The sequence below is a fragment of the Bos javanicus genome, chromosome 13, assembly GCF_032452875.1.
Source record: "Bos javanicus breed banteng chromosome 13, ARS-OSU_banteng_1.0, whole genome shotgun sequence".
In the NCBI taxonomy this organism is placed as follows: domain Eukaryota; kingdom Metazoa; phylum Chordata; class Mammalia; order Artiodactyla; family Bovidae; genus Bos; species Bos javanicus.
In genome coordinates this window covers 38463289-38485531 of record NC_083880.1, presented here as the reverse complement: position 1 = coordinate 38485531, position 22243 = coordinate 38463289, and the positions used below count along the sequence as shown (strand labels likewise).

Sequence of the window (22243 nt, the reverse complement as noted above, 5' to 3'; positions counted from 1 at the left end):
CTTTTCTGGGGCCTTTGGCTTCAGCACTGATGGGCTACCAAGTCACTTTGCTTGGCTCTCTGTCACCGTTCGCCAGGGCAACCCCAGTACATACCCCGTGGGCCCCCCCGACAACTCCGCCTGTGCCCAAGTCACCCAAACCCACCAGCTGGCATGATGCCTGCCCTGTGGTCCCAACCCTGCTACCCAAATCCTGGCCCTGCCCTTGCTCAGGCCTGGCCTCCCCAGCAACTCGGGTCCCTCTGCCTCCTTCCTCCCATCTTGCCTGTGTCCTGCTCATTACAGGCACCCACAACTGTCCTCGTGAGAAACCCAAACGCCCTTCCTGAGTTGCCCAGGTCTCCTGAACCAGCAGCTTAGACATCACCACAGCCTCTTCTCTGGTTCTGCTCTGAGATCCCACCCGGGCCCCAGAGCATTACCTGACTCCTCAGCTCCAGGCTGGGAGGCTCCTACCCCAGCCCCTCTGCCCCTCCCTCTACAGAGATGACCTGTCCAGCCAGTTCTCCCCAGTCACATGCCTGTCTCCCCAGAGACCAAACATCTGCAGGCATGAGATTCTGGTACCTCCTTCCAGTCCCCAGCATGGGGCAGTGACACCATGGGTGATGAGTCAAATCGACCTCACCTGCCAGCACTAATCAAGGTTGTTTTAAGATCTGCTTGTCCTCCAAGGGGCTCAGAACCTAGACAAGACATTGGCCCGAGCTGTTTTCCAGGGACTTGGAGTCAGCCGCATCTGTCTGCGCTCAGCCAGCTAAGCTGGGTGGGCGCCAGCATCCCCGGGGTGACCTAAGGGAAGTGGGAATCTGAAGCCTGGTTCCACCTGTGCAGAATGAGGCTCATCATACCTTTCCCCAATCACCACTCCCTGCGCTTCAGGCCACCCTGCTGCCTGACTGGTTATCCTGTAAATACTCAAGTCCCTTGCCTTTGTGGAGGCAGGTCTGAGGTTTGTTCTCCCGTCTCCCTGCCCGGTGGCTCTGCGAATAAACCCTCTCTAGTGCAGACTCTGCTTTGATTTCCTGCAAGTCTAGCAAGATGAACGTGGTGGGGTAGGTTCTCAGCAAATAGCTGTTGAGAAAATTCACTGTATCTTTGAGTTCGGGCAAAAGAATCTTGTAGACAAACCGCAGGCTTTGCAGCAGGGGGTATCCTGGCTGTGGAGTTTGAAAAACACATTTGTTGTTGTTTTTTAATCAGATAGTTCTATATAAGGTTGTAAAGAAAAATAAAAGTATGTGTGTCAGTAGACTAGAAAATATTTGGATATCAAATCTCATAATCTGCAAAACTTCAGAACATTTTACATTTCAAATAATATCCTGGTTATGTGGGTTTATAGGTTGTTATAAAACAGGTAACAGTGTGTTTTATCTCTTTAGGCACTTTTACAACCAAGGTGCATATTTAGGCTTCATCAAATTTTGACAGACTGAAGTGAAGAAAACGTGAAAGTCGCTCAGTCGTGTCCAACTCTTTGGGAACCTAGGGACTATAACAGTCGATGGAATTCTCTAGACTGGAATACTGGAGTGGGTAGCCTTTCCCTTCTCCAGGGGATCTTCCCAACCCAGCGATGGAACCCAGGTCTCCCGCATTGAAGGCAGATTCTTTACCAGCTGAGCCATAAGGGAAGCCCAAGAATACTGGAGTGGCTAGCCTATCCCTTCTCCAGTGGATCTTCCTGACCCAGGAATCGAACCAGGGTCTCCTACATTGCAGGCAGATTCTTTACCAACTGAGCTATCATGGAAGCCCGATTTACTAATTCTCTTACTGGAGATGATTTATTGTTTCTGCAAACCATTACATGCTTATTGTAAGAAAATAAAACAGTGCAGAAATCTCAAGTGAAGGAGGGATAGTTGTACCATCCAGAGAGTTTTCTAGATGTCTCTGTGGGTAGACTACTTACATACATATCTTTGTTCACTAATAAAGTTGAAATCTATTTTCTTGTTTTAAAAAAATAATTGTCTTAGTTGCTAAGTCATGTCCAGCTCTTTTGCAACCCCATGGACTGTGGCCCACCAGGCTCCTCTGTCCATGGGGATTCTCCAGGCAAGAATACTGGAGTGAGTTGCCATTTCCTCCTCTAGGGGATCTTCCAGAACCAGGGATTGAACCCACATCTTCTGCATCGGCAGACAGATTCCATACTGCTGAGTCACCGGGAACCTCTGTGCCCAAAAACCAACATCCTGATTTTTTTACTCCAGGTACCAAGAAATCTGTTCCCTCTTGGGGAAATATCCCTCACTTCTCTTACTCTCTCCTTCAAATTCCTTAAAATCAGGATCAGCTTTTACAGGAAAAGTGAAGTTATCCAATCAAAAGGTGTTGAGGGAGGATTTAGTGTGTGCCCGCCCTATGGGGTGGAAAACTTCAGAATATTTCAGACATAAAGAGTGACCCAGTGTGTGAGGACCTGCCGTGATGTTGAGAGAGGATGCCGGATGCAGAGAGTTTAAGGCTCCCACATGTTAGCAGGTTTGTCCCTTACCCAGTGGCTCGGGAGGTGTCCGGGGAAGGTCACCAATTAAAACTGCAGCCAGGTCCAGTCATCTGTGTCCAGTCACCCTGTCCTGTCAGCCTCTCGGTGCTACAAAGGGCTTTAACCCTCTCCCTTCATTTGAATCCCATGGCGTGTCCTCTCTGTGGTAGGATGTGGGCAAGGGTGCGTCCAGCCTTGAGACTTACCTCATTGCTGAGACTTGACACAGGCTGACATTTCCTACTCCAGCCACTTGCCATGTTTCCTACTCGTCACGATTCAAAGTTCTGCATGCTGGCCTCACACTTGGTGGAAGTGCAGTGTTTACACAGAGCTTGTCTGTACCTTCGTGCCCTCCTGACAACCTGGTCAGACGTCCAACCTCATGTTCCCACATCTCCCCATCTTCCAGGGAACGAAAAAAAAAGCATCTCAGAATCTTACTGTTTTGCTGTTTTATTGTTCTTATCGTTTCATTTACGCACCCCACCCCCAAATGGATGCAAGGGCTTCCCAGGAGGCACACTGCTAAGGAATCCACCTGCCAGCAAGAGATGCAGGAGATGTGCATTCGACCCCTGGGTCTGGGAAGACCCCCTGGAGAAGGAAATGGCAACCCACTCCAGTATCCTTGCCTAGAGAATTCCATGGACAGGAGCCTGGGGGCTACAGTCCATGGGTTACAAAGAGTCAGACATGACTGACCATATATGCCTGTGGCTACAGCTGTGTACAAGCAAGTGTAAAAGAAGGCCTAATTAATAGTGACAATGGTAGGGCAACTACAGCACTTGTCTAACTATGGATTTTCAGTGATAAGCTTACCTATATATTCTTTATTCTTTTTTGGTGGTGGTGGTGAGTTGTTTTCTTTTTTTGCCACACCTTGAGGCTTGTATGATCTTAGTTCCCAGACCAGGGACCAAACCCAGGCCCCCACAGTGGGTGTGCACAGTCCTAACCACTAGATCGCCAGGGAATCATTATTTTTTAACAAATAACTCCAGATATGATTTATTAACCAATAGGCCATGAGAAATTGCCATTAAATGGAGTTTAGACAGATTCCGAATTTGCTGCTATTTTCTCAGGGAATACAGCTGAAAGAGTTTTAGAGAATCTGAAGCAGAGACATAGGTGATTAATTCTCTTCTTGGGTACAGAAGCAGCAGGCAGGGAGGCTTGGCATTTATACTGACTCAGATACAGGCAGCTTCACCACTGTTTTTATAACATCTAGATTCAAATCACGAGGAATAAAGAATGCCATTAGTCAGAACCTCAGCCTGAGTCAGTTGGCAAGTTTCTCTCTTTAAAAAGAACACAGAATCTGCCTGAAAGGCAACAGATTGCCTGTGATGCAGGAGATGTGGGTTTGATCCCCCAGCCAGGAAGATCTGGAGCAGGAAATGGCAACCCATTCCAGTGTTCTTGCCTGGGAAATACCATAAACAGAGGAGCCTGGAGGGCTACAGTCCATGGGATCACAAGAGTCAGACATAACTTAGTGATTAAACCACCACCACAATGTGAAGGGAATGTCTGAAAAGGCTCCTTCAACTCCACTAGACAACATGAAAATTTACCAACTAAGACCTAATCATCCCTTGGTTCCCACACCACATTCTCAGGGCGGTGGGCAGCAGGGTTATTTTTTTCAGAATGGAAACCACCATTGTTTACTCAGCAATCGGAGCCCTGGTAGGAATCTCTGCAGTTCGATGCATGGAGAGTGGAGATATGCTTTAAAAGAGAGAGAAAAAAAAAAGGAGCTACAGATGCAGCTGGAAGCATATGGTGGCCTTCAGGTTTGAGATAAAATAGCAAAAGTAGAAATGTGTGCTAGCTTTGAAAGATATTTAATGGTTGACTTGAAACAGGCCAGGCATCTTACCTTTTCTCTCCTACCATCTACATCCAAACCTGAGTAATAGTTATTGTCAGGCTGTTTTTTGTTTTTGTTTTTTTAAAACGCTTTCATCAAGTTTCTCCCGTGGTTTAAATGCCTCAGTATTTTATTTTGTCCCTTTCCTTTATAATTCCAATTCTAGATTTCTCAAGGTGGTTTTTGAAGCCCTCCAGGATTTGACCTGACCATTAGTAACAATTTATCTTACTTCCCTAATACACCCCCTAAAGTCCAGGCACAGGAGTCTCTCTCTCTGGAATCTATAGCTGTTGTTTTCATACCTAAAAATTCTCCCTCCAATTTTTCCTGGGTTCGGCTTTCTCTCCTCTGACTTTCCAGGTCCTTGTCATCATTCCTTGATCCTACAGGCAGTTCCCCACCTTTGATGAGAACATCCCTGGCTACACCTCTCCTCTGTGCAGGCAGCCCCTCTGGCTGACCGGGAGCACCGAGAGACAGGGGCACAGACACGGCCTTTGGCTGTGGACTGTCCTGGTATTCCGTAAGGACTGAGTTGTTCTTCTCTATAATACTGTATCCAGCTCGAGCAGAGATCAGAACACTACATTTTGCTTTCTTTCTTCTCCTCAAACTGACATTATAGAGCCGGGCATTCTGGCCGGCTGGCCAGCAGGGTGGCTACACCTGCTTCTGAAATGTTTGCTTCCACACTTAACAGATTAATAAATAGACACTCAGAGGATTTAGCAATCCCAAAGGATCAGCTCTGATCTAAAAATAGAGCAAAGCCTCTGGTTTCTCAGAACCATTTCTCTCATTCATTTGAGTTGCTTCCAAGTATGACAAAGAATTTGCTTTGGAAAACTTCATTTTTTTTTTTAACAATTGAAATGCTGTCACTGCCAGTTTAGGGTTTTACCGAGTGTGTGTTGTGCTTTATCTTATGTTGGCAATTCTAGGTCCCAGGTATTTCTGTGGCCCCGGGTTTTTATTTTTCCTCCAATGACAAGATTTGGGTGGGTAAGATTAAAATTTTTAATTGAGGTAAGATTCAGGTAATATAAAGTTTACCATTTTGGCCATTTTTAAAGTATACAGTTCAATGGTTTTTAACATTTCCAATGTTCTGCAGCCATCATTACCATGGAGTTCCAGAACATTTTTTTTACCCACAAAGGCAGTCCTTTATTGTTAATGGGGAACAGTCATCCCCATTTCCTCTTCTCTTAGTCTCTGGCAGCCACTATCATGCCTTCTGTCTCTTTGCTTTGGCTTATCCTGGATATTTCATATAAATGGAATGTGTTTGCTCCCCCCCCCCCCCACTTTATTCTGTTTACATGATGTATTGATTTTTTTTCCTATGTTGAGCCAGGAAACCACTCAGTCACAGTGTGAAAATCCTTTTCATATGCTGCTGGATTTGGTTGCTAATACTGTGTCAAGGGTTTCTCCGTCTATATCCATAAGGGTTAGGTGTCTGTAGTTTCCCTGTGTTGTCTTTGTCAGGTTTTGCTAATAGGGTAATACTGGCCTCACAGAATGATTTAGGAAGAGTCTTTTTTGGTAAGATTTTGAGAATGGGTGTTAATCCTTTAAATGCTAGAAGTTGCCGATCAGGCCATCTGATTTCAGGCTATTTTGGAAGGTTTTTGATTACTAACTCAATCTCCTTCGTGTTAGTCTGTTCAGATTTCCTACTTATACATGATTTAAGTGTTTAGATGTTTGTTCATTTCTTCGAGGTTAAGCAGCTGACACACACTTATTCGTGGTGTGTTTACCCTAACTCTAAGCAGTAGCAGTGGTTCTAAACAGTAGCAGTGGTCCTAACCACTGATTTGATTGAGCAAAGGCAGAAGTAGAGACATCTGAGAGCGAGGAGGAGGCAGCAGAGAGCGCAAAGGAGGCAAGCCAGTAGGGGGCTGCCACGGGAGTTCGGGGAGAGTGGGGAGGGGGCTGCAGGTGAGAGTGAGCGGCTTAGGGGAGGTCGTGTTTCCTGGAAGACCCCCTCCCTCGCCCCAATCCCCTGAACACAGTTCCGGGATCCTCTCCCTCTACAAAGGACCAGACTGTCCAAGAATCACAGACTGACTCAGTTCTTATGTCATCCAAAGGACTGCATTACTGCAGAACCACGGCCTCAGAAGCTCGAGATTTCTGTACCACCCCTGATTCCCTACCTTTATAGGTGGGTGAATGAGAGAGGCAGTTGAGGCCACAGATTTGTAAAGCAGCAGAGTTTTATTAGAACAAAAGGCCCCAAACACGACAACTTGGGGTAGAGGAAGTAAACTGAGTTCACATGTCTTTTTGACCGCTTAGGGAATGCGTTTTCAAGAAGAGCGTAAAATGTTTTGATTTAGTCTGCGCTCTTGGAGCGGGTGAGGGGGTCAGTAAGGATGCTCCCGCGGGGCCTCGGGGTCAGACTGAAACAGTGGTCTGTGGTGGGCACACATTCCTCCTATGTCTGCTGAGGTGGCACTTCTGGCTGAAGCCTTGCCCGCATGCCTTGCACACGTGCGGCATCCTCCCCTGGTGTGTCATCTGGTGGAGGATGAGGTGTGACTTGTGGGGAAAGCCTTGGCCACACTCTGTGCACAGACAGGAGTTCTCTTCCAAGTGTGACCACTTGTGCATGAGCAGGGCGGACTTGTTGCCGAAGCCTCGCCCGCACAGCCGGCAGTTGTACGGCTGCTCCCTTGTGTGTGTGCGGCGGTGCCGGATGAGGCCCGACTGGTGGCGGAAGCCCCGCCCACACTCCCTGCACACATACGGCTTCTCCCCGGAGTGCGTCCTCTGGTGTGCCACGAGGTTGGACTTCTGGCTGAAGCCTCGCCCGCACTCCGCACACACCAGGGGCTTCTCCCCCGAGTGCGTCCTCTGGTGTCGGATGAGGTTGGACTGCTGGCTGAAGACACGCCCGCAGTCCTTGCACACGATGGGCTTGTGCCCGGAGTGCGTGTTCTGGTGCCTATTGAGATGGGACTTGAGACTGAAGCCCCGCCCACACACCCCACACACGTAAGGCTTCTCCCCAGTGTGTGTGCGCCTGTGCGAGATGAGGGTTGAATTCTGGCTGAATCTGTGTCCGCACACGCCACACACGTAAGGCTTCTCCTTCGAGTGTGTCCTCTGGTGGTTGACGAGTGTGGACCTCTGCCGGAAGCAGCGCCCACACTCCTTGCAGGCATACGGCTTCTCCCCTGAGTGTGTCCTCTGGTGCGAGATGAGGTTCGACCTGTCGCTGAAGCCCAGCCCGCAGTCGCCGCACACGATGGTCTTCTCCTCCAGGTGTGTCCTTCGGTGCCTGACGACGGCTGACTTCTGGCTGAAGCCTTTCCCGCACTCCTGGCACACGTAGGGTTTCTCCCCAGAGTGTGTCCTCTGGTGGATGATGAGGTTCGACTTCTGGCTGAAGCCTCGCCCGCACTCACCGCACATGTACGGCTTCTCGCCGGAGTGTGTCCTCTCGTGTATGATGAGCGTCGACTTCCGGTTAAAGCCCCGCCCACACTCCCCACACACGAGGGGCTTCTCCCCGGAGTGCGCTTTCTGGTGTCTGGCCAGGCTCTTCTTTAGACTGAAGCCCTTCCCACACACCCCACACACGTAGGGCTTCTCCCCGGAGTGGATCCTCTGGTGACTGAGCAGGTTCGTCATCTTGCTGAAACCCAGTCCACACTCTCCACAGTTGACAGTCCCAAACCCCAGGACTTCGATCCTCTTCAACAGCCTGTCTGTTTCCTCAGGGGTCCCCATTTGTGCAGGGCCGGCCTCTATCTCCATACCTGGGACCCCACCCCCAGAGATGACTGGCTGCCTCTGGGGTGGCCTGGGGAATGCTTCTACAGTACTTTTCTCTGTCTTTCCAAACAAAGGCCGGGCACCTTCTCCCTCCTGCCCTTCCACTTCCTCGATCCAGGCACTACCACCAGCGGCCTGCTGCTGCTGGTCCTCCAGGCACAGGTCTCCTGGCTGGACGGGATCTTCGGCATACAGGCACGTGAAGATCCAGGGTGGGGGACTACACAGCACCTGCTGCATGTGGAATTTCTGACTGCAGAGATCCGGAGGGCAGAAAGGACAGAGGTGGAGTTCTGGCTTTGGTTCTGTGGCAGAGAGAAGAGTCTGAGTCAGAACTGAGACGTGGAGCCGCCAAAGCAGTTCTGCCTGGTCTGATGGTTAAGACTCCAGTCCCTGTTCTTCAAAATGTTTACATCTTCAGGGCCACCCAGCAAGACTTCCTGCAGAGGACCCACTACAACGACCTCCTAACGCACAGCCACCCAGTGACACAAACAGGGTCCAAAGGGATTGTCTGTGACCAAGAGAGCTCTAACCAGAGGACCCACATGGAAACGTCTTTCTCTTTCCCTGTCTCCCTGGGAGGATGGGGTGGAAGAAGAGAGCTGTCCCTGAGCCTGGAAGACCCTGGTGTAGGAGGCAACACAGTGGAGTGGTTAGATACCACATGTGAGACACCTGAACCTGGAGGGTCCCGACTCACGCACAAATACTTATTAGAGGCCTACTCTGGACCAGAATTCCCACAAGGCAGGGCTTCCCTGGTGGCTCAGACAGGGAAGAATCTGCCTGCCAATGCAGCATACACAGGTTTGACCCCTGCGTCGGGAACAGCCCCTGGAGGAAGAAACGGCAACCCACTCTAGCATTCTTGTCTGGAGAATATCCATGGACAGAGGAACCTGCAGAAGAGCTGGACACAACTGAGTGACTAACACTTTCTTTCACTTTCACTTTCGGGAGGCTTTCAGCAGTAGACAGCACACACACGGTCTAGGTCCCCCAATGACTGGTGCCACGGATCAGTTTGAGTCTTGTTAACTTCCATAATTAACCAAAATAAAAATGGCACCAGGAATCAATATAAAAGTTTTCTTCTCATAGTACCTCTCGTAAGGAGATGTCAACACTGAACACCTTGCTTCAGCACTGCTGGTTCTACTCAGCTGGCGGAATGCAGGATCACATAGTCTGAGGAACCAGGTCCAGACCTCACTGCATCTGCCTGAACACTTGCATTCACTGATGAACTGAACTTTTGAAAACCAACTGTGTATACATCTACATTCTAGAATTATTCCATCAGTAGAGAATGCTACTGTATTCTGAGACAGGGCCTTCAAAGAGGTGATTAAGGTTAAAAGAAGTCATAAGGCTCTAATCGATATGTCTGGTGACCTCCCTGTAGGAGGAAAGCCAGGATGTGCAGCCTCAGAAAGGCCGGGTTAGGACAGAGTGAGGAGGTGGCCATTCAAAGTCCAGGAGGGAACTGCCAACACCTCTGCCAACCAAGAACTGCGAGCCTCCAGAAACACAGTAAAACCTTTTGCTTCTGCCATGAATTCTGCTGCTGTGTTTCAGCAGCCTGAGCTAGGAGAGATGCTGCTGCCTCTACCTTGAGCTCTTCCCTAAGTGCCTCTGCACCTGCCCTACAGTCCCTAAGTAAGTCCCATGAAATCCATCAGCTGTTCCAGTAAATGTGAAAGGGCCAAAGTCCCTATTCAAAGATAACAGTTGGTTTGGCAGAAAATGCAATAGCAGCTACGTGACACCGCAAATCACATTAGATATCATACCAAAACTCTCTAAAAAACAAAGAGCCACAACAAAGCAGGTGCTAAGACTAATAAGAAATAGTAGGATTGGTATGTAACACACGACTCTATTTGAAATGGATAAGTGACGAGGACCTACTCTACAGCACAGGGAACAGTGCTCGTGTTATGTGACAGCCTGGGTGGAAGGGGAGTTTGGGGGAGAGTGGACACATGTATGTGTGTGGCTGGGTCCCTTCACTGTCCACCTGAAACTATCACAACATTGTTCATCAGTATACACCAATGTAAAATAAAAAAAGTTTTTTAGAAAAAAATGAAAGTTTAAGGAATATAATATAGAACAAAAGAATTTTAACATTAAAAACTTCATTAATGAATGAGATAAAATTGTCATGAACCTTTACATGCCTAACAGTACACTGAAGTGAAATATATAGCAAAAACTTAGAAAGAAATGGAGGATTTGATATAAATTACAATGACATTGGCGAGTAATCTGCTATGACTCTTAGCAGACCAAAAACAAGGATATAAAAACTTGAAAAATATAAATGATTTCTATTATATATGCTATTTCCCTTGATTTTAAGACAAAATTAACTAAGCTTTCAAATTTGATAAAACTGAGAAATAGAAAATCTCTTACAGAAAAAAAAAACACATACTTCTCTTTATTATGAAATTGTCAACAGTATTTTAAAAGCTAAAAAACACACAATTCCCTACAGTTATCTATTCCTCTATCATTTAAAAAGAATGCCAAGTCAAAAAACTCCCCAGAAACTCCATTCTTTCCAATTCTCTACCCCCCAGGCTAACCACTGATCATGGTGAATAATAATGCAGATGTCTATGTTCACATATACATTTTGACACAGTCTTTCACACAAACCCAACTATGTAATAAACATTGTTTTGCAATTTTTCACTTAAAAATGTATCTTCTAAGTATCTGCTTTTCTGTTAAAGAAGGTAAAGGAAAATCTGCTCTTCGTTAATGAACAACTGGGAAGCATCATCACAAAAATGGAAAGTTATAAAAAAAAAAAAACAGGCTCAGTAAACTGTGGGACAATGTAAAGTGGACTAATACACATGTAACTATCATTCCAAAAAGAAGGAAACAGAAGGGAACAAAAGAATCATGAAAGAATCATGTCCAAAAATCTCCCCAATGTGGCTCTAACCATAAATTTATAGGTTCAAAAATCTGAGCACACGCTATGACAGGAAAAATAGTGACATCGCAGTCAAACAGCTGAACACCAAAATACAGAAAGCTCTGAAAGTACCAGAGGGTTAAAAAGTAACAAAAAAACAAAGCAATAACTGTGGAAATGACAGCTGATTTCTTATCAGAAACAATGGGAGGCCTGAACAGGGGAACAGTATCCTTAAAGTGGTGAAAAAATAAGCCAATCTAAAATTCTAATCCAGGGAAAATATCCTTTTAAAAATATAGTAACAAGAGCCACCAAACTATGTATGTGGGAGAGAACTAAGTGAGGCAGAGACGGCAAACCCAGTGCAGGGAGACGAGACACCAGGACGCTCGGGTGCCGCTGCAGGTCTGGAAGGAGGCCAGGAGGGCAGTGCATACGGTGACCTGCCAGGGCCCGGCAGAAAGACCTCCCCACCCCCAGCCCTCTGAACCACCCAGGGTCCCTACTCACCCAGGCAGCTGACGGGCGAGCATTTCCTCTCTTCTCTCCAGGTCTCCTTCCCTTGCTCCAGCTGGGTGATGAGTTCTGGTTTAGAAAATGGAATGCCTGCTCAGAGGAAAAGAGAACAAGATGGTTGCAGGTTATCCTGCACTCAGAGCCACACCAGGGGGGAGGATTTCTAAAGGTGGTGGGGAAGATGTGAGAGTGGTGAGCTCCCCCAGGGAAGGGAAGCCAGGATGGGAGTTCACTGACCCGACTTCATGCTGTGAGAGAACACCTCCCTCGTTTACTAGAAGATACTGACTAGGAAGAGATGCAGTGCTTACCAGAGAGCCTGCGGGAGGAGGCTAGAAATGCGGAGTATCACACACATATATACACAGCTGTACACGTTTATAGAGTGTCTCTGCTTTGGAGTCCAACCCAAAGGTAAGGCCAGAAAGCAAGAGGGCTGCTCCAAGTTGCCAGCAGTCAGGACCCGGGTCCTAAGAGATGCAGGCTTACCCAGTGAGACCAGGTTGCTGTAGTTCTCCAGCATCACCTCCCGGTACAGGGACCTCTGAGCAGGGCTCAGCAGCACCCACTCATCCTGGGTGAAATCCACAGCCACATCTCTGAATGCCATGTGTGCCTGTAACACAAAACAGCCCTGTTCACCCGGGAGCCAGCCCTGCCCAGGCCTCAGGGTAAGGGGCAAGGGGGAGGCGGCCCAGGGGAGGCAGGTGAGATCCTGCCTTTCACCCTGGTGCTCTGTATTCCAAGATCTTTAAAGCCCTGTCACCACCTGGGCAGTGGCACTTGTCAACACGTTCAAGGTCGTAGCTGGGCTGATGTGGAGAATACATACAAAAATAGCCTGTAACTTTCAGGAGCTTTATGTTGAGGGAAAGCGCCAGACTTTTGAGTTTTAAGAATTTAAAAGAATAGTCTGAACCACGGTATTAGTGTTGAAGCATCCGAATGACTGAGGTTCACACAATTCAGTTATGGCAAAGACCAAACACAACTCAGTCCCTCCCTGAATCCCACAGCCCCTCCGGCCCTCCTTCCCTGAGAGGCACCAACCAGCAGGGAATGGTCATGAGCACGAATTTGAACCCTACTGCCCTGGTTTGGAGCCCATCCCAGCCATCAGCTAGCATCTCCGCTTTTTCAACTGTGGGTAGCAGTCCACTAAACGTCCTGTCCCACACTGTGGTGCTCAGGGTGGACGTCCCTGCCATTCAGTCCAGAATTCATCTCACATGCCATTCTCACACCCTGCCCAACTTTACTGCCTTTATCGCGACACTGTTTCAAAGTGGAAAGCACCCTGCAACAGGGACATCAGGAGAGGTTTTCACAAGAGGCCCAGGAACTTGGTCTTGAACGAAGCACAGGAGTCTAGGGAAGAGAAATGTGCCAGGTGTTCCCGATGAGGTGTATGGGGAGCACAGAAGAGGACACCTGCGCCAAGGAGGAGAGGAAGCCTGAATCCCGGGATGTAGGACCACTCAGGAGGAATAAAAGGCACTAAGTGGGAGAAATGCAGAACAGGTCGAGCGCAGGACAGCTTGTGGGTTTTAAATGATTGTAAAACATACATAAGCATTTTACTATTTTTACCATGTGAAGTGTACATTTCAGTACATTAAGCATGCTCGCACTTAATGTGGTACAACCATCACCACTATCCATCTCCAGAACTGGTTCATCATCTCACGTTGAAACTCTGTGGCCATTAACCACAATGCCCTTTCTCACAAACCCTGGTAACCAACCATCATTTTACTGTCTCCATGCATTTGGCTATTCTAGGTATCCCAAATATGTGAAATCATACAGTGTCTGTCCTTTTGTGTCTGGCTTATTTCATTCAGCGTAATGTCTTCAAGTTTCAGCCACAGACTCTAAAGAAGATGGACACATGGCCAAGAGACACATGAAGAGAGGCTCAACATCACTAATTGTTCAGTTCAGTTTAGTTGCACAGTTGTGTCCGACTCTTTGCAACCCCATGAATCACAGCATGCCAGGCCTCCCTGTCCATCACCAACTCCCGGAGTTCATCCAAACTCATGTCCATCAAGTCGGTGATGCCATCCAGCCATCTCATCCTCTGTCGTCCCCTTCTCCTCCTGCCCCCAATCCCTCCCAGCATCAGGGTCTTTTCCAATGAGTCAACTCTTCGCAAAAGGTGGCCAAAGTATTGGAGTTTCAGCCTCAGCATCAGTCCTTCCAATGAACACCCAGGACTGATCTCCTTTAGGATGGACTTGTTGGATCTGCTTGCAGTCCAAGGGACTCTCAGGAGTCTTCTCCAACACCACAGTTCAAAAGCATCAATTCTTCGGTGCTCAGCTTTCTTCACAGTCCAACTCTCACATCCATATATGACTACTGGAAAAACCATAGCCTTGACTAGACGGACTTTTTTGTTAGAGAAATGCAAATCAAAGTACAATTCACACCAGTCAGAACGGCCATCCTCAAAAAGTCCACAAACAATAAATACGGGAGAGGATGTAGAGAAAAGGGACCCCTCCCACACTGTTGATGGGAATGTAAAATTCGTAACAGACCCTCTAGAGAACAGTATGGAGGTTCTTTAAAAAACTAAAAATAGAACTACCATATGATCCAGCAGTCCCATTCCTGGGCACATATCCAGAGAAAGTCATAATTCGAAAATATACATGCACCCAGTGTTCACTGCAGCACTATTTATTATAGCCAACACACGGAAGCAACCTAAATGTCCACCAACGGAGGAATGGATAAAGAAGATGTGGTACAGCCTTCCCCGGCGGCTCAGGGGTAAAGAATCCACCTGTATTCACACAGTTTCAGTGGTACAGAGTCCTGTGAATTCAGGAGACACGAGTTCAATCCCTGATCTGGGAAGATCCCACATGCCTTGGAGCGACTAAACCCGTGTGCCACAACTACTGAACCTGTGCCCTACAGCCCGTGCTCTGCCACAAGAGAAGCCACCTCAGTAAGAAGCCCGTGCGCCACCACTAGAGAGCAGCCCCCACCTGCCGCAGCCAGAGAAAAGCCCAAGCAGCAGTGAGACCCAGCACAGCTATGAATAAATAAAATTTTTTTTAAAAATGTAGTACATCTTTGTACAATGGACTATTACGCAGCCATATAAAGAATGAAATAATGTCATTTTCAGCAACATGGATGGACCTAGAGATTATCATACTAAATAAAGTAAGTCAAACAAAGGCAAATATATCACTCATACGTGGCACTTAAGTTTTTAAAATGATATAAATGAACTTATTTATAAAACAGAAACAGACTCACACACTTAAAAAAACAAAACATATGGTTACCAAAGGGGATGTGTGTGTGTGTGGTGGGGGGAGGAATAAATTAGGAGTTTGGGATTAACATATATACACTACAATATATAATAAATAAAGTATATAGACAGGTAACCAACTAGACCATACTATATAGGACAGCGAACCCTACTCAATACTATGTAATAACCTATCTGAGAAAAGAATCTGAAAAAGAATGAACATATGTATATGTATAACTGAATTACTTTTCTGTACACCTGAAATTAACACAACAATGTAAATCAACTGTTAAGTTCAGTTCAGTTCTGTCACTCAGTCGTGTCCGACTCTTTGCAACCCCATGAATCGCAGCACGCCAGGCCTCCTTGTCCATCACCAACTCCCGGAATTCACTCAGACTTACGTCCATTAAATCAGTGATGCCATCCAGCCATCTCATCCTCTGTCGTCCCCTTCTCCTCCTGCCCCCAACCCCTCCCAGCATCAGAGTCTTTTCCAATGAGTCAACTCTTCGCATGAGGTGGCCAAAGTACTGGAGTTTCAGCTTTAGCATCATTCCTTCCAAAGAAATGCCAGGGCTGATCTCCTTCACAATGGACTGATTGGATCTCCTTGCAGTCCAAGGGACTCTCAAGAGTCTTCTCCAACACCACAGTTCAAAAGCATCAATTCTTCGGCGCTCAGCTTTCTTCACAGTCCAACTCTCACAGCCATACGTGACCACAGGAAAAACCATAGCCTTGACTAGACCGACCTTTGTTGGCAAAGTAATGTCTCTGCTTTTCAATATGCTATCTAGGTTGGTCATAACTTGTCTTCCAAGGAGTAAGCATCTTTTAATTTCATGGCTGCAGTCACCATCTGCAGTGATTTTGGAGCCCAAAAAATAAAGTCTGACACTGTTTCCACTGTTTCCCCATCTATTTCCCATGAAGTGTTGGGACCAGATGCCATGATCTTCGTTTTCTGAATGTTGAGTTTTAAGCCAACTTTTTCACTCTCCTCTTTCACCTTCATCAAGAGGCTTTTTAGTTCCTCTTTACTTTCTGCCCTAAGGGTGGTGTCATCTGCATATCTGAGGTTATTGATATTTCTCCCGGCAATCTTGATTCCAGCTTGTGCTTCTTCCAGCCCAGCATTTCTCATGATGTACTCTGCATATAAGCAACTGTACTACAGTAAAAATTGGGAAAAAAAGATGACCTGAATCAAAATATGAAGGGCCTACAAAGTACCAGGGAGAAGCTGACACATAGCCAACAGCTTCAAGGTATATTTCTACTGGAAAAACTATCAGGCTCTGAAGAATAACAAGAAAACTCCTAAGTGACTCTAGACAAAAAATATACCAGACTTCCATGAGACTTTTCAAAATCATCATTCAACTCACGTGCACTGCAGGTGGGAATGTACAATGGTGCAAGCACTATGGAAAACAGCACAGCAGTTCCTCAAAAATGTAAAAATACACATTAGCATATGATCCACCAATTCCACTTCTGGGTATTTCCCCAAAAGAATTGGAAGCAGGGACTTGAATAGATATTTGTACACTCATGTGAGCAGCATTATTCACAATAGCCAAACTGCAGATGAAATCCAAGTGTCTGTCAATAGACAAATAGATAAACAAAGAGCGGTGTGTGTGTGTGTGTGTGTGTGTGTGTGTGTGCGTGTGTGTGTGTATGTATATAATGGAATATTATTAAGCCTTAGAAAAGAAATTCTGACACATGCTACAACATGGATGAACATTAAAGATACTATGCTAAGTCAAACAAACCAGATACAAAAGGACAGATATAAAATTCCACTTATATGAGGTACCTAGACTAATCCATATACACAAAGTAGAACGATGGTTGACAGGAGCTAGGAGGAAGGGGAAACTGAGTTATTGTTTAATGGGGATAGAGTTTCATTCTGAAAAGTTCTGGAAATGGAGAGTGTGAACGGTTGCACAACAATATGAATGTACTTAATGATACTGGACTATAGACTTAAAACAGTTAAGATGGTAAATCTTATGTTATATATATTTTATGACTTTAAATGCATGGCAAGAAGAATATCATTCAAAGCAATAAGAAAATATTTCGGGGACTTCCCTGGTGGTCAGGTGGCTAAGACTTCGCACTCCCAATGCAAGGGGCCTGGGTTCAATCCTTGGTCAGAGAACTAGACCCCACGTGCCACAACTAAGACCCAGCGGAGCCAAATAAATAAATAAACAAAATTTTTTTTTTTTTAATTTCACCAAGACAGAGTGCCCAGAAATGTAAGACTGGTTGAATATGAGGAAATTCATTACTGTATATTATACGTATTAATCAACTGGACCAAGGAGAAAAAACATGATTGCATTTATACATGCTGAAGTATTCTTTAACAGAACTCATCCAACATCCAATTCACTGTAATAATAATGAATCCATAGAACTTTTCATTTTGAATTTCAGACTTAGAAGTTGCAAAAGTATCAATTCCCGTGTAACCTTAATCCAGTTTTCTCTAATGTTAACATCTGAGAAAACTATACTATAATGATGAAAACCAGATTAACATTGATTATTATTACTATTATCTAAACTACAGCTCATAACCACATTTCAACAGGTTTTTTCTACTAATGTCCTCCTTCTTCTGGTCCAGGATTCAACTGAGGTTCTCGCACTGCAATTAGCTGTCATGTATCTTTAATCTCCTCCAATCCTTCTTTCATGAATGACATTTTTGAAGAACAGCCCTCAATTGTGATTTATCAGATTTGGGAAGAAAATGATTAGAATGACCCTAGTTCACTTCTAGCTAGACTATCTCAGAAGTCACATGCCCTTTTCATACCCCTTGATAGGAGTTCATGATATCGGTATGTTTTACTACTGATGATGTTAACCTTGATCACTTGGTTAAGGCAGCATCTGCTGGGTTTTTTCATTACGATGTCACTCATTGTGCCTTTATATTTAATATACATCTTGGGAGAGTTACTTTGAGATTATACAAATATCCTGTTTCTCTTCAACCTTTTACCAAATAATTTTAGCATCACTTTGTGGGAGCTGTCTTCAACCATTATTACTGCAGTATTGACCAAATGACAATGTTCTACCTCCTCCTTTCCTTTGAAATTCATTAGCTGGAATTCTGTAAGCAAGAGTTGTCCCTTCTCTTTTTTTTAAATTAATTCATTTATTGTTGGCTGTGCTGGGTCTTCATTGCTGCATGCAGGCTTTATCAAGTTGGGCAAGCGGGGACAACTCTTCGCAGCAGTGTACAGGCTTCTCGCTGCGGTGGCTTCAGTGGTCATGGAGCACAGGCTCCGTTGCTCCACGGCATGTGGAATCTTCCCAGACCAGGGATTGAACCCATGACCCCTTCACTGGCAGCCAGATTCTTATGCACTGTATCACCAGGGAAATCCAAGAGTTGTCCCTTCTTATTTACTTCAGTGTGGATTCATAGCTTATCCTAGGGGTTATATTAGAATATTATCACTATTTTGCTGCTCAAATTATTTCATCAAACACTGGGTGCTCCTTCAGGCTGATCTCATCCCTGCTTTCACCCACAAATGTGCGACAAGGGATGCTGTGCCAGTCACAGGCTTAAGTCTGTATGCTCTTGGAGGGCCCAAGGCACCAGGTTAAGAATATCAGCACCCCTGCTAGAGGGACCAAACAGAAGCAGAGGCCCGATACCATGTGGAGAGGGTGTGGGGCCTAGCAAAGACGACACTGGTGTCTTCACCTGCTTAGGCTAACCCAGTGACAGGAACTGTATCGATGGCTCAAGAGGAGCAAATGAGGTACCCTACCCTCTAACAACCACCTCCTGGTCCAGTGGGAAGGTCAGACAGTCATGACACAGCCTAAGCCCTGGAGTCCTGAGCCCCAGGGTCCCACCATGAACAGGGAACCTGGGAACACTGCCGGGGATATGCAGGCTGCTCTGCAGGAGGAGAGCATCCCAGCTCATCACCAGTTGACACAGAAACAGAAATGCTCGGGGAAACACAAGCAGACAAGGAATATGCTTCTGTGCAGCTGTAAAGCAGGGTCTGACCAGGCTGGGAGTCGGGGAGGAGACTGAGGAGGAGACTTGGAGAAGCTGGAGGCATTAAAGTAACTCTAACAATTACTTAGCCTTTATGTGCCCCACACTGTAACTGCATTGCTAGGGTTATCTCCTCCAACATCCCCGGGAGGTGGACACCATTCTGATGATTCCCATCTGGCAGATGAGGAAAAGAAGGCTCAGGGAGGTGAAATAACAAGCTCAGGGCCACACAGCTAGACATGGTAAAACTGAGATTTGAACCCAAGCATCCTGACTTTGGAGTTGGGACAGAAGCAGACGATTAGGAAGGTCTCTTTCTAGCAGGCTGAGTGCCAAGTTCAGTATGTGGACGTCAGGTGCCCAATGCAAGAGGCAGGTGGGGAGAGGGACAAGAAGGTGGAGCAGAGATAAGAGTGAGGGCGGAGCAGGAGTGAGGACCAGGAGGAGAGGGGTCCAGGGCACAGTGTATGTGCTGCTGAGAGACAGGGCAGGTGAGCCTGGAAAGAGCAAAGAGGCCAAGCTGCGGGTGTTCACTGAGGTCCACAAGGTCAGGAACGGGGGGAGGGCCAGACACAGGGACACTGTCCCCCGGAATTCCTCCCCGGCCACACACCTCCCCTCTCCTGCCTCTGAACAGAGCTGCTCTGACTGAAACAGCTATTCATTCCCTTGAGTGTAGTGATGACCCTGTGGTTATTTTACAGGAAGCTCTAATGTTAGAGCTGCCTCCTGAGGTAACTGCAGGGGAGATGACAGGACGGGGACACAGGCAGTGAGGGCCTCGCTGGATGGAACCAGAACAGAAGGCCGAGGCCTTCACAACAGACAAGCCTGAGAGTGCACAGGCCTCAACACACCACAAGGATGGGGGAGGAGGGGGTGGTCAAGGAGGACACAGAGTCTGAACAAGAGTCCCTGGGACAGCAGCCACCCCTACCACAGACCATGTCCCCTGGGGAAACCAGCTGGGCTCTGATCCCCGGGCGGGGCGTGCTGGGCACAAGATGTCAAGGCTGAGCGAAGGAAACCCACCTTTGGTTCAGCACACGGAAGGCGAGCAGTCCCCACGTGAGTCCGGGCTGTCAGGAGCCCTCCCCTCACCCACCAGGCTTCCTCTCTGGGCAGCACAAGAGCAGAAAGGTTCAGGAGAGTCACTGGAAACTCACGCCCTTAGACTTCCCTCTTCGTTAAAGGCATCAGGAATGGACCTGTCACAGAAGAAAAGGCTGCGGGAAGCTCGCTGAGAACACAGCCTGCCCCAATAATGCTGCCGACACCAGGGCTGAGCTGACCCACTCTTGCCTCAGACCTTCCTAAGCAAAGTTCTTACTGACTGGGTACTTAGGGCTGTACACATCAGAGACAGTTCCAGGCACAGAACCATCTTACTTCATTCTAGCCTCACAATCCAATGGAGTACGATTTATTATCTTTATTTTACAGATGAGAAAACTGAAGCACAGTGAAGTCAGTCCCTTATCCAAGGTGACACCGTTACAAAGTCACAGAGTCTGGATGAAGCTGGCAGCTCTTCAAGTAGGGCAGGGACAGTGAACCTCTGTGGGTTGTAGGCTTCTCAGTGTGCCATTTTGAGATGAATCAAGATTGCTCCCCAGGTGACAAGGGTTACATCTGGATGGTGGGTCTGTAGAGTTCTATTTATATCTGTCCAAAATCTCTCCTTAATAAAACTTTAAAATGGAACTCAAAATCCCGAAGTCCGGAAACACTGGAGCCCCGCACATCCGTGACTGCTGGGGTCAACGCAGGTTTCCAGGACCTTTGAGAAACTTGCCCAGTGGGCCTCAGACAACCTCTTCCTCCAAGGCCTGAATCCAGGGGCGACCGGCCAAAAACACACCCAAGATCGCTGCCAAAGTGGCCCGTTCCACACCCAGCCCATCCCAGGCACATGATGCCCACGGCAAACCACCCACCAAAACTCCTGGCGGCGGGCTGGCCCTCATCCCGGCAGCTGGGAAACATCAGGGCCCCATGCCAACTTACTCAACCCTCTGGCCCCCAGGGACTTGAGGATAAGCGCGACCTCCCCGCTCCCATCATCATCACTCTTTCGGCCAAGGCCTAACGTGTCCTCACCCACAGAAGCCCCGGGACGTGGCTGGATTCCGGCATCCGCCACCACTGGGCATCACGGCTGAGCTTCGCTCACGTCCATCGAAGATGCGCGCTCACATCCCAAATATGACATCCGGGAGGGCACGGCCTGAACCGCGACAGTGCGTCCCGCCGCCGCCTCCTCTGCCCGGCACCCGCACAGTCCCCAGCGTCAGGCCCAGCCAACAGCCCAGACTTTCAGGACCTACCTTTCCGCGCAATGAAGAGCACGGCTGCAGCTTAGAGCCCCACGAGCGCCACACTCACCAGCGAGGATCAAGGGGTCACTCCAGCCACCAGCTGGGCCAGGACGCCAGGACTACACTACCCAGAATCCTCGGCCAAGCACCAGGACTACACTACCCAGAATCCTCGGCCCAGCGCCGGGACTACATCTCCCAGGATGCTCGGCGCGCCCAGAGGCCTCTGAGGGAGCTGTTTCTCGGTAACATGCCCAAGGGAGAATGGCCACTGTGGCACCTGGATTTCCGCCCCGCCCCCTCTTTTACAGAGGACCCCGGGTGAAACGTCTCCTTCCAGTGCCCACTTTGCTAACGCCTCCGCCTTAAAGACTACACTCCCCAGTGATCCCTGCAGTGACTCCTGCCTCTGGTGCTGGGCTCACCCCTCGGCTGGCGGAAGTGATGTGCCCGGGGAATCTCCGTTTAGTTTCTGGGGTGCGCGGCGGGGGGGACAACAGTTTCCGGGCCACGCTTGCTTGAAGGGAAAGCAAGGCTGTGTCTGGGCGCGTAGGGAGGGGTCCGTGAGCCGCGCAGGCGTGGTGTCGACCAGCTCCCTTTAATTCACTTAAACCCACGGTGGGGACTGAGACTGAGAAGGCGAGGCACCTTACCGCGATCTTACTGTCAAAGGAGGCAGCCCTGGGTTCCGAGCCCATTTCCCCAACTAGCGCACCCGCACCGCTCTCCCTAGATCGTGTCCCTCTGTCGCAGTCCGCGCGTTTATGGGCAATCTCATCCGTCTTCTGGGGGACAGAAGCCTCACCGTTAGACCATAGCTTGGGGCTCAGCCCCTCTTAGTATCCTTTGAAAAAGCAAAATATCAAGAATGACAACCTAAAAGTTGAGAATTGTGTTTCAATTGATGGCCTTATAACTAGGAGACAGCCTCGCAGCTCTGAGGAACTGCTTCAA

General features: G+C 47.7%; 1 protein-coding gene across 2 annotated transcripts; it reads right to left on the bottom strand.

Moving 5' to 3' along the window:
- Positions 1-6592: 6592 nt before the first annotated feature.
- ZNF133 (zinc finger protein 133) lies at positions 6593-21976 on the bottom strand. 2 transcript variants are annotated; one of them, XM_061436330.1, is made up of 5 exons: positions 21072-21976; positions 20004-20179; positions 12121-12247; positions 11626-11721; positions 6593-8479 (listed from the first exon to the last, which is right to left on the bottom strand). In XM_061436330.1, the coding sequence occupies exons 3-5, from the start codon at positions 12239-12241 to the stop codon at positions 6792-6794; spliced, it is 1905 nt and encodes a 634-aa protein (XP_061292314.1). In that variant the 5' UTR covers positions 12242-12247; positions 20004-20179; positions 21072-21976; the 3' UTR covers positions 6593-6791. The 2 variants fall into 2 exon arrangements, with proteins under 2 accessions (XP_061292314.1, XP_061292313.1); XM_061436329.1 differs by having other exon boundaries at positions 21299-21976.
- Positions 21977-22243: the final 267 nt, after the last annotated feature.